The sequence below is a fragment of the Pantherophis guttatus genome, chromosome 11 (genome assembly GCF_059756535.1).
Source record: "Pantherophis guttatus breed Tessera chromosome 11, ASM5975653v1, whole genome shotgun sequence".
NCBI classification, from domain to species: domain Eukaryota; kingdom Metazoa; phylum Chordata; class Lepidosauria; order Squamata; family Colubridae; genus Pantherophis; species Pantherophis guttatus.
In genome coordinates, this window is record NC_142073.1 from 3,238,279 (window position 1) to 3,256,377 (window position 18,099).

The 18,099-nt window shown below is 42.0% G+C and overlaps 1 protein-coding gene across 1 annotated transcript in view; it reads right to left on the reverse strand.

The window, feature by feature from the left end:
- The window catches only part of CDH13 (cadherin 13), a 425,229-nt gene that overhangs the window by 13,048 nt on the left and 394,082 nt on the right, over window positions 1–18,099 (reverse strand). Inside the window, exon 11 of the mRNA XM_034426532.3 lies at window positions 12,167–12,309. Coding sequence (XP_034282423.1) covers window positions 12,167–12,309 — 143 coding nt within the window. The remainder of the gene's footprint in view (window positions 1–12,166; window positions 12,310–18,099) is intronic.

An 18,099-nucleotide genomic window follows, 5' to 3' on the forward strand; every position in this document is an offset into this window, starting at 1 on the left:
CTCCTCCATGACTGCTTTAAAGCCACGCGGAATCCAGGTTATCATGGGCTTTTTAAGAGAAATAAAAACAACACTAGGAAGTGCCATGCCTGAGGAGGAATTGATTGAAGTCCTGCCTTGCAAACATGTAAAAAAAGCAACGAGACTTCAACCAGATTAATGAAATAACAAAGTTGGAAACGACTTTGGAGGTTTTCTAGTCCAACTCCCTGCTCATGCACGAGGCCTCATGCCACCCTAGTCCAGGCGTCAGCAACCTGCGGCTCCAGAGCTGCATGCAGCTCTTTGCTCCCTCTGCTGTGGCTCTATGTTGGGTGATCCCACCACTGGCTGGGCCCGCCCCTCGCTCTCCTCTCCCAGTCACTCCTCACCTAGCCTGAAAAGATAAGGGTGACAACAGGTGATGGAGAAGCGGCTGGGGCAGAGACAGAAAGATACAGAGAGAGGGGGAGAGAGAGAGAGACATAGAAAAATACAGAGAGGGAGTCATGTGACTGGTGGAAGTGAGTGACGTGGAGTTGGCCACGCCCACCCAGGTTTTGTGGCTCCCGGTGCTTTCTTTTCTGTGGGAAACAGGTCCAGATGGCTCTTTGAGTGTTTAAGGTTGCAGACCTCTGCCCTAGACAAACGGTTGTCCAATCTTTTCTTGAAAATCTCCAGGGATGGAGCACCTACAACTTCTGAAGGCAAGACATTCCACCGATTAATTGTTCTGACTATCAGGAATTTTCTCCTTATTTCAAGGTTGGTGATTCCACCTCGATAAAAAGATGACCCTGAAGATGACTCTGACTGTCGTTCTTGGTTGGAGAGGAAGGGCCAACTGTAGGACCTCAAGTTGAAGATAAAGGCTTTGGCTCCTGTTCGGCTCATGTCCTGGTTCACCTTGAGTCATGATTTATTTTAACAATGTTTTATGAAGCCATATTTTGAGTCCAGACTACACGATAGTCCAGAAATGGACCAAGTGCAACACCCAGGTCTCCTTCTGTCCCTCCATACCATGATCGCTGAAAACCAAAAGCAAATTTTCTTGCCAATTATGAGGTGTTGATCTCATGAACGTAATAATTAATAGGCATCTCAGAGTGTAAAATGAAAGAAATTAATCTTCCATGCTTTTGTTCATATGGATGTTGGGAGGGCTATCTTGAATTCCCCCTCCCCATGTTATGGGTCTCCGTCAGCTGCCACCTCATGCTTGTGCTTTGCAACCAGTCAGTATCAGCTGCTATGAAATTGAGGGGGGGGAGGGCTGGATGGGAGGGGGGATGTTTGAGAAAAAAGAACTTCACTGTATCTCTTCAAGATGGACTTCAAGGACAACCAGCTGGGAACGAAATGCAGCTGCATAACAAATCTATGCATCTTGTTTGAATCTGATTAGACATGGGGGCCCAGTAATGGGAGGCAACTGAGGGATGGAAGAGTTAGACTTGGGGATTTCGGCGCACACTGTTTCAGTTCCGGCTATGCATTTACTATAATCCACTTGACTTCTAGTAAACTATGCCTTTCTCAATAAATGGAGTTGAGGATCGTTCTTTCTTAGAGGTTCAGGTTGAGGCAGGTCTGACACTCTCAATCATTAAATATTTTCTCACCCATCCACCCATAGTTGGTTGGATCAAGAAGAACCAGCTGTTCAAGTGACATACCAAGCCATCAATCATACTTTATAGGGCACCGGAATTGGGTCTGCCTTTCAAGGTAAGCCAGAACCAAACAACGCATCATGGATTAGTGAATTATGGTTGGGGGCATTGTGTGTTGTGTAGCTATAGCAAAGCTACTCATAATGGTGGGAAAGGGGGCTGGAATTATCCAACCCCAACAGTTTCAGATTTATCTTCCTGAGAATGCTCAGGAAGATAAATCTATCTCAGCATCTACTTCTGTCCTACTATCGCAGCACAATTGAGAGTGTCCTGACATGCGGCATTCTTCCATGGTATGGGAGCAGCTCTGTAGGGGACAAAAAAGCTCTATAGAGAATCAATAAAACTGCCCAGAATATCATCGGGCTCCATCTACCAGCCCTGGATGACATCTTTGAATCTCGCTGTTGGAGGAAGTTGCATAACATTCTGAGAGACTCTTCCCATCCTGCTTACAAACTTTTTGGACTGTTGCCTTCCAGCAGAAGATACAGAACAATTAAAACTCAGACCACACGTTTTCTGAATAGTTTTTATCCCAGAGCTATAATTGCACTCAACAATGAACTAAAGGGCCACCATCAGTGAGCTGTTGGACAGCATTACTTGGTCTGTTGTGTGGATGTTTGGGTGGTTTAGGGGCGGGGAATTGTGGTGGGTGGGGGTGTGTTTGGGGATTGTTATGTGTTGGACGTGGTCTTTGGGTGTTAAGTGAATATTGTTGTATGGGTATACTGTGTATACACATACAATGACAATAAAAATTATTATTATAATTATTATTATTCAATGTCTCCAAAACCATACACCTAGCATGACTTTAGGAGACTGGAAAGAAAGAAAAATTAACACATTAAAAAAATAAATTCAGAGAAAACACGATCGGAAACAAATTCACAGTTGCAGAATGATAAATGATCCCAATGGTTATATTTCATTCATTTCAGACCAATAAATGCACCACCAAGGTGGAACTGTCCAACTTCTACAGTCTCTCTGCCTATTTCTACCCTAGTATCTGATCTCCAGGGATAGCAGGCTGCATTCTTATTAATCAAAATGGAAATTATTATTCAGTTAAGGCTAAACTAATTGAATTTTCAAAAAGGCCATATATGCGTTCTTTTTTCTTTTCTTTTTTTTTCTTTTTTTTTTTTTAAATTTGATTTATATGCCGCCCTTCTCCGGAGACTCAGGGCGGCTTAAAGTGCGCTAAGCAATAGCCTTCATCCTTTTGTATCTTTATACAAAGTCAGCTTATTGCCCCCACAAACTGGGTCCTCAATTTACCTACCTTAGAAAGGATGGAAGGCTGAGTCAACCTTGAGCCTTGGTGAGATTCGAACCCTGCAGTAATTGCAGGCAGCTGGTCTTAATAACCAGCTTAATAACAGGGTGCCTTAAACCCCTGTACTACCAAGGCTCTTCTTTTCTTTAAATATATTATTAAGTTGAGTCAGGAAGGAGAAACGGATGAAAAGCCAATGGAATACTTGAAATATGAGCCGAAAAGTCAGGTTTGGGGACCCTTAATTAAAACCCCATCTTTACACACTGGAGTTTATTATTTGCCAATCATCATCTTCTAGTAAGTCGTCCTTTTTCTGATTTTTTCCCTCTGTGCTCTTTCAAAATTAAGAACTGGCAGTATTTGGAAAATGGGAACGCACTGGCTCTCTGGTTAATGCAGTTTTAATTTGGTCCCTCTTTGCCGTTGCTTTAAGCATCTCTCAGCTACTACCAACACAAAGAGGGACAGAAAATTGCCTCTTGCCCATTGAAGCGACTCTGTATTATTTATACACGTCTATTATTTATAACCAATTACACGCCATACACCGGGATTTCAAAAGAAAAACAAGCAAATGTCAAGGTTGTAAGCTGAAACTGGTTAACAACTTTAAATGTAGGGAAAAAAAGCACTGAAAGGGAAAGCCAGAAATAAACAGACCCCCGTCAAGGCTGAATTGACCCCCTGGAGAAGCCTTCAGAGTCATATTATTCATCTCTTCCCAGGGTGTAAAAATAGAAGGTCTCAATAGCAGCCCCCTTTCCTAAGAGGATTTGTTAAGTACACAGACAACAGATTAATCAAATTGACAAAAGGAAAGATTGCATGGAGCCAGTGCCTTATCTCCTCAAGGAAGGGAAGGCTGTCACCCTAGAAAGGAAGAATCAATACCAGCTTGTTAGAGAAACTCAAGAATGATGGTTGCCTGCACATGCGTGGTTGATGCTCTGGGTCTTGTTTTCTTGGTTTTTTTTTTTTTATAATGTCAGTAGCGGACTTTGGGAGACACGTTTCCGAGACCATCCAGGAACAGTAGAAGGCATCAGAGGTTGCGGAGAATGAAAGAGGCCAAATTGATAGGTTTACATCATGACTCAATAGTTTCTTCTCTTACCTGCTGATGTCCCAAAGCTGCTTTTTCCAAAAAGCAACTGGACTTTCTTGGGGTTTTTTTTTTCTCTCTCTCTGAAAATATTTCGTTTCTCCTCCAAGAAGCTTCTTCAGCCCTGAGTAACTCATTATACTGAGGCCAAACTGAACCTACAGATTTCAATCAACCTAAAAAACAAAATTCTGGGCAGGGGTGAAATCCAGCAGGTTCTGATAGGTTCTGGAGAACTGGTAGTGGAAATTTTGAGTAGTTCGGAGAACCAGCAAATACCACCTCTGGCTGGCCCCAGAGTGGGGTAGGAATGGGGATTTTGCAGTATCCTTCCCCTGGAGTGGGTTGTGAATGGAGATTTTACAGTATCCTTCCCCTACCATGCCCACCAAGCCACGCCCACCAAGCCACGCCTACAGAACCGGTAGTAAAAAAATTTGAAACCCATCACTGCTCCTGTCCTCCCTTCAGGTTCTTTGGAGAATAGGTTGGCACTCTCTTCTATGTGGCAGCCCCTTAGATATCTGCTATCATATCACCCCTAGTCCTTCATTTCATGTAAACTGTGGGAAAATGGTGAGATCCTTCACAGTTGGGTTAGCTGGAAGCTGACATACAGTATAGACATATTCATGAGCTTATCAATTCTTGATCCTCATCTAGTTTAAAAGTTGATCCCACATTCCAAATTTACCAATGCCATATTCCAAATGTAGATTCAGTGGATCTACATTTCACTGAAAATCAATGTAACTGAAATATATTTTTTGTTTCTTTTGCAAGAAACATGCCGATAAAATTGAGTCAGGTAACCCTTTCCATTTCTGCCCTCCTCTTGTAGACTTTAGAAAAGACCAAGCTGCTCTTTAAAATCACAATCTGTTTCTACATTTGAGTAATTTGTATTTCAGAATGCCAGGTTCTTATCTCAGAGTTGTAAATGGGTGGCATCCATCTCAAACCCAGATTGTTGCAAAATTAATTTTTCTCTCTGGATCTGCAGCTTATAGTGATTAATTTAAGCAATATTTTCCCTGCAATTTATATTTTGACTAAACCTTAACGTGATACGTAAAGGATGAGCATTTCATTTATTTTTCTCTCTTCAATTAATACAGCAATTAAAATAAAGGGTGTAAAAGAACTTAATTGGGTTGCTATGGCTACTAATTACCCAATTTCTTTCCAAACCATGTGTTTTAGGTGGAATCAATCTGCGATAATTTAATTTCAGGCATCATGATGTCTATAAACAGGTTAAAGCATATGGCAAGATCATTTTTAACTGAACTCTTAGACAATTTTCCTTTTACTTGATCTGTCTTCATAGCACATCCCCCCCTTTTTCCCCATTAATTTGCCTGACATCAAAAAGGGAGACAAAGATTTATGACCTCAGTATCTATTTTTAAAGCATTTTAGTCCATTATTCTCTCCCTCCCTCCCTCCCTCTCTCCCTCCCTCCCATTTTTTCCAAAATATAATACTATATATATATAGTATTGTATATTGGAAAAAATGTACTTGAGTTAATCAGCTAATTCAATCTTTTTTAGCAACAATAAATTCCAAGCAGGACAATTTTATGAGCTCAGGAGTCACCATATACAGGTAGTCCTCAACGTATGACCACAACTGAGCCCAAAATTTCTGTTGTTAAGAGACAGTTGTTAGTTTTTCCTCATTTTACGACCTTTCCTACCACAATTGTTAAGTGAACCACTGCAGTTATTAACTTAATAACACGGGTGTTAAGGGAATCTGGCTTCCCCATTGAGTAGGCATGTCAGAAAGGGGACACTGCAACTATCATAAAGCCCCTGAATTTTCATCACGTGACCATGGGGATGCTGCAAAGGTCGTAAGCGTGAAAAACGGCCATAAGTCCCTTTTTTCAAAACTGTTGTATGACAACTTGTGAAGCTTCCATGGCCTGCTCCCGAGTTGCCATAGGCAGGGGGATGGGAAATCGCGCCTCGCAGCTGCACCAAGAAATTTACTTCTCAGTCATAACAAGATGCATTCTGGCTGAAAAAGCCAAGGCCATCTCCGTGGATACCAGCAATGCCTGGAGGGAAGTGACTTCTACAACCCGTGGAATTACCTCGTTGGAGAATGTGACCAGGTGACACACTTTGGGGTGAGGGGGAAACAGGGTCAGAGGGAAGGTGCAATGGGGGTGAAGTCAGAGTTGGCTTCACCTAGGTAATGCTGACATGGTGCTCCTAATAAAAGACTGGATTTTTATTGCCAGATGGCTTGCGATTCTTAATTGCGTTAGGGCGCTGGTCGGAACCCTGACTTTGAACGGTTACTAAATGAATGATAATAAGTCATAAGATGTAAATAAAAAGGAAGCCAACGTTGTGACCTAGGCTTCCTGAGTCATTAAAACACATGAGTAGTCCCAAAAATCTCTTTTATTGCAACAGCTGTGAATTACATTCATTCACAGCTGAGTCCCAATTAGTTGCAAAAAGTCCTTTGGGAGAAGTCCTTCAAGTTAATCACCAACCTTTATCTCCCTTGACATGCTGCCAAAGACCTTACTTGGCAAAGCCACACGGAGTCCAGAATCAAACAGAGATACGGAGTGGGAACAGAATTAACAACGTTGCTTTCCAGCAAAGAGCCCACACGCCTTTGCTCCTCTTTTAAGCCTTATGGGAGGGGCCAATCATCTCCAGATGGCCCTGGCTCCATCTCTGCCTCTGACGCAGAGCCCTCGTCTGAGCCTTCCCCAGACTCCAGGACTGGCCCATGTCCCTCCCCAGTCTCCTCACTGTCCGACTCCACTGCCAGCTCTGCAGGCTGCTGGCAGACCACAACAGCCAGCCATCCAGCCACCATGGAGCATTTATCTGAAGGTCTCTTCTATGCCATCCTTATCTTAGAAAGAAGAAAACCAGGCCAAACCAATTCCCTGAAGTTGACTTAAGAGAATCTTCAGTTCAACTGCCCAAAACCCCTAACCTTCTTATAGATTTTTGCTGCTGGCTCTTCAGCTTTCAGCCAATTCCCTGAAAACAAAACAAAACATGGTTTGATCCACTTCCATGGGTTTACCCCGCTTTGCAGAATTCTTCACAGCATTTCGTTTTGGTTCATAGGATTAGAGAGCCTCTGTGTCTATGTTGGCCCTCGATAAACTAGAATAAAAATCAAAGTACCCCATCAATAGCCCTGGCCCTTTGGAGAAAGCCAAAGAATGCAAAGCAAATTAGGACATCCTTTTAGGAAAGGGGAGAGGCAGCATCTCTCCACAGGAAAGGTCATATTTTATTATTTATGAAATTAAGAAGTGCGATCTTCAAGAGCCAAGGCTATTTCCAAAAAGGGTTGGAGCGTTGGGGAACAGCAAGTGCATTTTTAAAATCCCTGCTTGTACACCGTCAACAAAGGAAGACAACAGGGATTATTATTTAATAATGGTAGGGGCTTTGGAAAAATTTATATAGTTTGACATTTTGAGTATTCAAAGCTAGTGGCTGAAGTGCATTCGCCTATCCTGCCCAGTTCCTTCAAGGATGCTGAAATTTCATGGCAAAAAGTTCAGTTTTGGGCAATGTGATTTTTTTAAAATGAATGGTGGAAATGGGAAGTAATTTTGGGGTGCAATGTTGGAGGAAGCTTTTAGGAATTGACCACTTGGGGAAATGGAATGGTTTTCTTCTTAGATGTTTCCTGCTCCACCCTGCTCCCCACACATCCAGAAAAGTGCCACAAATGATAACTGTTGTGGTCCACCAGCAGCCTGCAGAGTCAGACAGTGAGGAGGCCGGGGAGGAACATGGGCCAGTCCTGGAGTCTGGGGAAGGCTCGGATGAGGGCTCTGCATTGGAGGCAGAGATGGAGCCAGGGCCATCTGGGAGTTATGTGTGGAGTCCGGAGCCTCCAGAGTCGGATATCAGAGAGGCCGAGGAACAGGGGGAGCCTGTTCCTCGTGCGCGCATGTGCAGAGCTGTCAGAAGGCAAGAACAGTTAAAACAGAAGGGATGACTTGGGAGTAAGGCTTGGAGATGATTGGCCCCTCCCATAAGACATAAAGGAAGAACAAATGCATGTGGGCCTTTGCAGGAAGCAACGTTGTGGATGGTGTCAGTTTGTACTTTGAAGCTCCGTTTTTGACTCTGTGTTTCCGTGTGGCCTTGCCAAAATAATTGCCAATTAGGCCTTTGGCAGCATGTCAAAGAAGAAGCAATATATAAGTCTAAGTGCTATTGCTATTTAAAAGTAGTAGTCATAGCAATAAGTATAGTAATAAGCATTAACAAGCCAACATTTTATCTTGGTTTTATTTGTTCGTGATGTCAGTTATTTCCAGCAGCAGAAGGTTTTAGCTGAGATGTAAACATCTCAGTCTGGCACACCCATTAGGTCAACACTGAGTACTGTAGTAGTACTGAGTACTCCTATTCTGAAGATCAGGAGAAGAGTGGTCAATTTTTTTATTGATTCAAAAATGTTGAGTGAAAGAGGTCTTGAGTTTAAAGTCTGGAACGGGCTCATAAACAGGAATTGATTCCTGGCCTCTGCAGGAGGCACAACATCTGCACACAGATCACTCCTGTCATGTACGCACTAGAGCAACTTATCCAGCTGTGTTGTGTTTGTGAGCTTCTGCTGCAAGCAAGTTCTTAAATGCGGTTGGGTATCTGGAGAATACAGATTTATCACCATGCCTGGGGTGAAGTCTGACATCCAGTAGAAGACACCCCAGTTCCAGCCGCTTTCCCATCAGTTTTGGCCAGCTTTCCAACCGCAGCTTAATTTAACATCCTGCTCATTCTGTAGCCCAGCGGGAACATCATAATCTTGAGAAAATTAAGCATTAGTGTTGGATGGGTTGGGAAAAGTCTTGTGGAATCAATTTTATCACATTAGCACATGGAGTTAGCCATGAAATTATATCCACCGCTTTCCAACTGAATCCCAGCAACACAGCAGAGGGAGCAGCTGAAAGACCCCACGATAGATCTTGGCTTCGTCATATTTTGAAGGCTGAGTGAACTTTTTACAGGACATCAGCTTGCTCCAGATGTCAATGAAATCTAATTTAATGTATTACACTGTAATTATTTTATAGAGTACAAGCTGTAACTTGAATTAAGTAGCTGACACTGGGTTGTTCGTTCCTGACAGGGTGTATATCACCACTCTCGTAGAGCAGATAAAATTGCAGAGACCGACAAGGTCCCTCCCTGATGGAGAATGATGGCAAGCGATTGTCAGAAGATGGTTTGAGCTTAGAGTACGTCCCCCACCCACCACCACCTGCAGGCGTTCAGAAAAGAGTTGACAACCAAATAGCACATCACGTTGTGTCTACTCAATCATGATGAATTTTTTAAAAATGCATCCGTCTCTACTCTTTATTTTTAGATTTTTTTAAAAAAAACATGGATAGCACAGCAACAATCCTTTTTGTTTTATGTAAGCTCCTTTGCTTGAGCCTCCAGCCGGTTCGTGGAGGGAACCAACACTTACCCAAGAAGGAAAGAAGGATCAGATCAAAGAATAACCAACTTTGTTTATCTCTCAAGGACGGGCCCAGAAATATAAATGTCATTTGGCATGTCCTTTTGAGTTCCATGTTGGAAGGGATCTTTGGAAGCTTGCTCTGAGCCCAAACACCATCCAGCTTAATTATCATCAGTAACAGGTGGACCACATGCATTTCTACAGCATGGCGGATAATTAAAAATGTGGATTGCCCGTCTGGCCATGGGGCCCTTCTGGTTAGACAGAGTTGGGCTAAGCAGAAGGCCCAAAGCCAGCCAGCCCTGCTACTTAAAAGACTTGTACTGATCTTACACCAGTGATTCTCAACCTTGGCAACTTTAAGATATGTGGACTTCAACTCCCAGAATTCCCCAGCCAGCCCAACATGTAGGGGATTGCCTTGGCCTGCTCACAAAACCTAAGTGACACCAGGAAGTTGCCCAAATGAAAATCAAAGCGTGTGTGTACTCCGTCCCATAATTGGGTAGACCAGGTTGCCCTGATAGACTGGTCCCACCAGGGGGAAAAAACACAGAAAATCAAAGTGATAAATTCTTGAATCCCAGTTTGGGATATTGGGATGCTTCATACTGGCTGGAAATTATACCGTGGAAACCGAAATCCAATGAATTTGGAGATCATAGAGTTGGGTTACGAACTACATGTTCCCCTGAATACCTGAAATTTCCACTTCTTAGTAATACAAGCATTATATGCATTGCTTTCCAGTAATAAATTTATCCTTCAAATCCGATTAGAGTGAACAGACATACTATATGGAGGACACATTATCGAAACCCACAGAAACACGGGATAAAAGGAATGAGTGTGGGTTTGTGTATATGGAAAACAGACTTTCCTGCAAAAGCCGCTTTTCAAGAGAAATAGATTTATGAGTATCCAAATAAACTGCAGCAGCAAAGGGGACCTCCTTCCCTGCTTTGCATTTTAAAGCCATGTTCTTGTCAAACCCTCGCAAACATTCCCTGTGCAGAAACCAGAGGAAAGAAATAAAATTACCCTCTTAAAAAGAGCATTTTTACAATTCATTGTTGCAGCTGAACCAGCTGCATCTCCAAGAAGCATGTAAGCATATTAGCTTTTTGAGCACTACGTACAAAGCTCTTATTTATTTTGCACCTTTCAGCTGTGCGGGATAAATTCAACGTTTCCCTCCATTCGTTTCCCTCCATTCTCTCCATCTTTATTTTTAACGTGCTACAAAAAAGTTACTTGCAATGAGTTTTCATAACATTCCTTCTAATTTAGGCGATGGGCAACAGAAGGAGCTCTAATCTGCCTAATACGTTAAAGAGATTGATTTTTAACAAGGGGTTTTTAATTAGGATCTTATTTGCCACTACGTGTTAAAGAGAAGAATCTGGAAGATTGAAGATGAGTTATTTGTATAGTGGTGCCAAGGGTTTAATAATCAGTTCAGATATTTGCAGAGAGGGTAGCAAAATTAATCCTAACCCCACTGATGAAAATAGGAATATCCTGGCAACTTTAGGACTTGTGGACTTTAAGACTTGTCCACAAGTCTTAAAGTTGCCAAGATTGGAGACCCCTGTTCTAACCATAAGAAAATAATTATGAATCAATGAAAGACCATCTCCTTCAAATGCAGGAGGTCCCGTATGCAGCATCCAATTTCTCTGGGATTGAAGAAGACCTCTCTTCAAAACACTGGGATGCTAATCTTAGGCTCTCTTGCCAATATTTTATCATGATAATAAGAGCAACCGGTTATCAAGCTGAGTCTACGCATTGCCAAGGTTCGTCCATAGTTCATTGAATAAACTACAACTGGCTGGTTTAACACATGATGGCCAGGCTTATAAAAAAGGAATTGAACAAGAACCAAATGACATTAGGGCTAAACACGAATTAACCAAGGTAAAGGTGCCCTATTAGGTTTCCATACCTTTTGAACCCTTCTAGTTGTAGCTATTGTCAATCACAGAGGTTCTATAAAATATGAAAACCCAAGTTCATTGCCTACTTTTCATAAAGCTAAAGGTTCCCTTTACCTTCACCTTACTATTTGTATTGAATTCTTTCCTTCACTGTGCTTTGTAAAGGAGGATTTTGTAGGAGATCATCATCTCAGTTCATCTGATGATTTATTAAAACTTGACTAAAAGAAGAGCATGGCTCAGTGGCTAAGACGCTGATCTTGTCGATCGAAAGGTCGGCAGTTCAGCGGTTCGAATCCCAGTGTGTTCCGTGCACCTTTGGCATTTAGTCATGCCAGCCAAATGACCATGGAGATGTCTTGGACAGTGCTGGCTCTTCGGCTTTGAAACGGAGATGAGCACTACCCCCTAGAGTCGGGAACGACTAACACATATGTGCGAGGGGAACCTTTACCTTTACAAGAAGAGCAGAGCACCCACCCGGGAAGACTCTTTTTCCTACAGGGACCAGCTGGATGCTCTTTGGGAGGCCTCTAAGTCTCTGCTATCTAGGAATTCGTAGTGCCAAAATCCAACAAATGTGGAAGGCACCACAAGGACTAGAAAAGCTCTTCTCAGAAAAAGCTGTGAATATTCTTTGCTTGTGGCGGTAAGGAAGAGGAGCAAAACGCCCACGCCATTGGCTAGTACTCACCACTGTCTATTGCCAAAAAGGATGCTGTGTAGACGTTGTTCAGGACGGAGGGGGATTCACGATCAAGCATGCCCTTGGTGCGAATGGTTCCATTTGTAGGGTTAATTTCCAACCAGTCTGCTGGATCTCTGTCGGTGGAGAATCTGCCAAAACGAACAGAGAATAATCAATGATACCAATAGAAGAGAATCTCAAGAGTTGAACTGTGGGGTCCTTGGTACTTTGTGGGCTTGGGAGTTTTCTTGCAGATATTCCATGACCCAGCTAGAGAACATCACCTGTGCTAGAAGGGAGTGGGATTTCTGCATTTCCTTGTGTTTTTAGACAAGCAATAGCCAACAGTGGCAGGGATCTACACATCCACATGTCGGGAGGGAAAAGATGGACGCGATGTTGGGTCTCAACTCAAATTTCTAAATGCTACCTTCCCACTCGAGATTCTGTATCGTGCTTATTAGATCCATGTTCCTCAACTCTGAAAACTCTTAAGATGTGTGGACTTCAACAACCCAGAATTCCCCAGCTAGCTAGCTAGCTAACTGGGGAATTCTGGGAGTTGAAGTCCATACATCTTAGACTTCCTAAGATTGAGGAACACTACCTGAGATCTTGAGTTAAAAGAGGCCTCTTTGTTGAACAAAGGCAGATACCTTGTCAGTGATGTCACAGAGATGTTTGTGATTGTATAAACAAAACATCGCATTCCCCAAAGCACACCAAATGACATTCACACCAAATGACAATGGTGCTATTGGCACCATCAAGAATGATTAGAAAGGAACAAAGAACAAGCTGTCGTGATTAGCAAATGATACAGTCTATCAGCTCCGCCTGGGCCTGTTTTTCATAACCATCAAAGCCCAGATCCGCAGCAGCATCTTATGATCCATAGTGATGAATACACTGTGCGACAACAACAGTGTGTCTAATTATTTCACGCCGCTCCTTTATTCCATTAAAAAGGATAATTCTGAAACAAAGATGCCCATCAAACCAGGAGACAAGGTAGCTGAACTCATTGCAGGGTGAAGAATATCCCATTGATCCCGAACAATATGCTTGTGTGCGCGACACATGTGTGTGCAGATACTCCACACATACAACCCCCCACCCCACACAAACACAACACTCAGCTCCGCAGAACAATTGGGAAAGATTAACCAGTGCTTCTACATTCACAAATGGCAGTTACCTTGGAGAAATGGGCATTTCTCGCCAATCTGTTCCAATTGTGCGTCGAAGATAAATTACACAACACGTAATTTGACACAGAGCATTAGTTCTCTTTCCCCCCAAATTAAATCTCCTCTCAAATTTTACCCATTGTAAGTACATAATACCCCTTAACTAAGGCGATTGTTCCTTCCTGAGATTCTTTTAATATGCAAATATGAGTTTCGATTACCCGAAGAATAAAAATAAACATATATGAAAAATAAAATCAAAGCAACATAGGGTCCTGATTTAGAAGGTGTGCTTAGGAGTGATTCAAGCAGATTTCGTCCCCCCTGTTCGTAGACCTCTCTACTTTTCATATCTATACACATACGGTATATCTTTCTGGGAACCAGGGTTAGTTTTCAGTTGTAAAATGAATATATCCAAATTGGCTTAAATCCACTAAGAACAATGTTAAATTTCATGTGAAAGAGAACTGGGTAATTTAGAAGAACCAGAAGCTGCAAGACCTAACAGGATTTATACGTCCACCACAACAGAAAGCAAAATGAGTGTGTTCATTCCTATCTCACCTCTTATTTTGTCTACCAGAACGTAGAATTATTGAATTGGCAAGACGTATTTAGCCGATCAACCCAACTTGTATTCATTGAAATACCAGATACTGAAACATCCCAGACAGATACAGATAGTTCTCAACTTACAGCTGCTCATTTAGGGACCATTCAAAGTTACAACAGCCCTGAAAAAAGTGACTTATGACCGCTTTTCACACTTAACGATCATCCCCATGGTCACGTGATCAAAATTCGGACACTTGTCCAAACTGTTATGTATTTATGTCGACTGCAATGGGTCACATGATGCCTTTTTGTGACCTTCTGACAGGCGAAATCAATGGGGAAGCCAGATTCACTTAACAACCATGTTACTAACTAAACAACTTCAGTGATTCCCTTAACAACTGTGGGAAGGAAGGTCGTACAATGGGGCAAAACTCATTTAACGACTGTCTCGCTTAGCAACAGAAATTTTGGCATCAGTTGTGGTTGTAAGTTGAGAACTACTTAGAGTTGTTCAGACTCTATTAAGGGACATCCAGCAAAGGACAACCCATAGATAGATAGATAGATAGATAGATAGATAGATAGATAGATAGATGAGATACTCTGTTTCTCCCAAAATAAGACATCCCCTGATAATAAGCCCAATCGGGCTTTTGATCACATGGCAATAAGGCCAAGTGCTTATTTCAGGGTTCAAAAAAATATAAGACAGGGTCTTATTTTCGGGGAAACATGATAGATAGATAGATAGATAGATAGATAGATAGATAGATAGATAGATAGAGCGACTGTCGGGATTGCGTGATTTTCATTTGTGATCTTCCGATCTTTTATTGTGTACCTCTCAGAGTCCCATTCTGAGTGAGATGGGCAGTTCAAAATTGTGAAAAATAAATAAATAAATAAATAAAAGATTCAAGGCCACTTTCTACATTTTTAACCGTTCTTACCTAGTGGTGTTATGTAGCTTTAAGCATTCCCTCCTCCCACGCCACCCACCCCGCCCTGGTCTCCAGGTCTCAAAAACCTTTTGACGCAGAAGGGGACTCTCTCTTCCATTTATCTACCTGAGGCCGAGCTTGTAAATGCAGATCGGTTTCAAAATCCAAGTGGAATTGGCCTGGAATAAAAAACACCTACATTTTGGAGTCCCCCATCTTGTTTTTTTTGGAAAAAAAGGCACACCATGAATGTTTAAAAGCACTCGCCTTTCTACAGAAGCCAGGTGCGTCAGCGATGAAAGAACTGGAAAAAGTTCCTTCTCCAGAAAAGTGTAGGAAAACCCTGAATTCTTGGCTCTGCTCGATTGGCTCTGCACCTAATCTCCTGCCTACGTTTGACTGTTCATATGGGAAGCCATAAGCTGCCGACGCGTTTTTTTTTCCCATTAAATATTTGATGATAGAGAATGCAGGAGTCTGCATGTGTTAGCAAAGCCATGATAATATGTGAAATGTGCAACGGGCCATAAAAACACTTCCTGGAGCGTGGAGAGATTTCAAAAGAGATATTTATTTTTCTTCCTTTTTTTTTTTTCTTCTTCTCCTCCTCCTTTCTTCCCTCAGGATCCAGGTGAATTCAGCGCTGAGATGTTGAACTCTAATAAATAACAAAAAAGTGTGTGCTATTCTTGTACAAAGCCGGGGAAAATGCTTGTAATGTTCCCATTTAAACTCTCCTTTTCAAACCACAATGATCTTGGATTGTTGATTGTCACTGTATAGAGACAGTCATTTAAAGGAAGGTCAGCAATGCCTAAACATCAAAGGTTTGGGCTTTTCATTACTATTAGATCCTTACAATGAAAGTTTTATTGCTCTGGACTTGTTTCAAAACTGTTTTTTAAATACAACACGTTTTCAAATTGGACTGATTTTACATTGTAAGATGCCTGGGGAAATCTATTAGTCTTGAGAGGCAGCTCACAAATACATTCAGTACACACACACACACACACACACACACACACACACACACACACCACCACCACCACAAAGATTAAGGCAACAGCCTTATTCGAACGGTACAGACCCTGTCACAATCTCCATGGGGTTTACCATAATTCCAATTAATCTGTGTTTTTTCCTTACCCTCAGCTTTGTCCTTCTCTGGACATCAACATCAAGGTATTTTTTGTTTTCTATTACATATTTTGTGTTTTGATTTGCTCTATTGTAAACTGCCTGGAGACATGCAAAAGTGAGTTGAAAGGCCATTTAAACTGAGCAACACAAACAAACCAACCAACCAACCAACAAACAAACCACACTCTTAACCTTTCATTACTGCATGACTAGGAAATTCACCAGAGTTTTCCTCATGTTCTATGTGACATGATTGTCACATAGAAAACCTTGGTAGCTTACAAGATCAATATCGAGTTATTTTTAAGAGTTAAGTTCAGCTTCACAGTCATCTAGTTTTCTTGTTGAGATTACAAGATGTTTTCCTCTATTTCTCCCCCCTTCCCCCATCTATGTCAGTGTCTGTCTTTGTGTGTGTGTGTGTGTGTGTGTACGGTATGTGTGTTTGTGTGTGTGTTTGACTTTGCAGTCTAACCTACAGCCCAGGAGACTCTCCAGCTATGGAAAATCTCAGTCATCCAGGTCATGGTTGTCCCAAAGGTGCTTTTTCCAAAAGACAACTGGACCACGGTGATATTCAGCAGGTCCTGACCAATTCCGGAGAACCGGTAGCGGAAATTTTGAGTAGTTCGGGGAACCGGTAAATACCACCTCTGAGTGGCCCCAACCCCATCTATTCTCTGCCTCCCGAGTCCCAGCTGATCGGGAGGAAATGGGGATTTTGCATTAATCTTCCCCTGGAGTGGGGAGGGAATGGGGATTTTACAGTATCCTTCCCCTGGAGTGGGGAGGGAATGGGGATTTTACAGTATCCTTCCCCTGGAGTGGGGAGGGAATGGGGATTTTACAGTATCCTTTCCTTGCCATGCCCACCAAGCCACACCCACAGAACCAGTAGTAAAAATTTTTGAATCCCACCACTGAACTGTTTCACTTCTCATCCAAGAAGTTTCTTCAGTTCTAACCGAACTAAACATCCCCCAGCAGGCAGTGAGAACTGAAGAAGCTTCTTGGATGAAAAGCAAAATGTTTTCAAAAAAAAAACAAAAACCAAGAAGGTCCACTTGACTTTTGGAAAAAAGCATCTTGGGACGACAGACCAGGAATTTGTCTTCTGAGGGATGACCTGATCCTGTTCATCTTCCAAGTTCCCACAAGGGTTTGGGATCGGTTGAGGTTTGGAAAGCTATGAGGTGATTGAAAATGGGTTTTGAGAACTGAATCAGTAGTTGAGAATTGATAGCTGAATCTCGTCGCGTCCTCGCTCTTGTCCAAGGGTTGAAGAAGCTGGGCGTTGAACCCAATGAGATGATCTCTTAAAAATGGGAATTGAAGAGGCAATAAAATAACAGAACACACTGGGCCTTTTTAAAATTCCTGAAATCTTTTTTTTTTTTTTTTAAATAGATTTATATGCCACCCTTCTCCGGAGACTCAGGGCGACTTACAATGCGTTAAGCAACAGCCTTCATACTTTTGTATATTTTTATACAAAGTCAGCTTATTGCCCCCACAAACTGGGTCTTCAATTTACCTACCTTAGAAAGGATGGAAGGCTGAGTCAACCTTGAGCCTGGCAAGATTCGAACTTGCAATAATTGCAGACAGCTGAATGTTAATAACAGGCTTTTAGTCTGTTGAGCTATCCAGGCTCCTGGATAGCTTTAAAATAGCAACAGGGCAGTTTTCTCTAGGCAGAAGACTGCAAAATAAGACCTTTTCCATAAAAATGAGTGTAATTCTCGGTGTGCATTTAGTATTTCTGAAACATTCTACATCTAAAGAAAAACATGTTTTTCTTTCTTTCTTTCTCTCTCTTACATTCTTCTCTCCTGATTTATCACATCTATCGGTCCAGATATTTAGCAAGCTGTTCTTAGCCATATTTTTCCAAAACATTTTTTAAACGGGAGAAGAAGGGTTGAAAGAAAGAAAAACGGTCAAATATGCCCATTCTTTATCACTAGAGGATAGAAGTTTGGAGAACAAACATGGAAGGTATTAATGGTATGTGCAGAAATTAAAGGAATTTTTTGGGAAGGGGAACAGCATATCTCAAATCTGCGGTTTTGCTGGGAAAGCGAGCTGTGAGCCCAGATGCAAA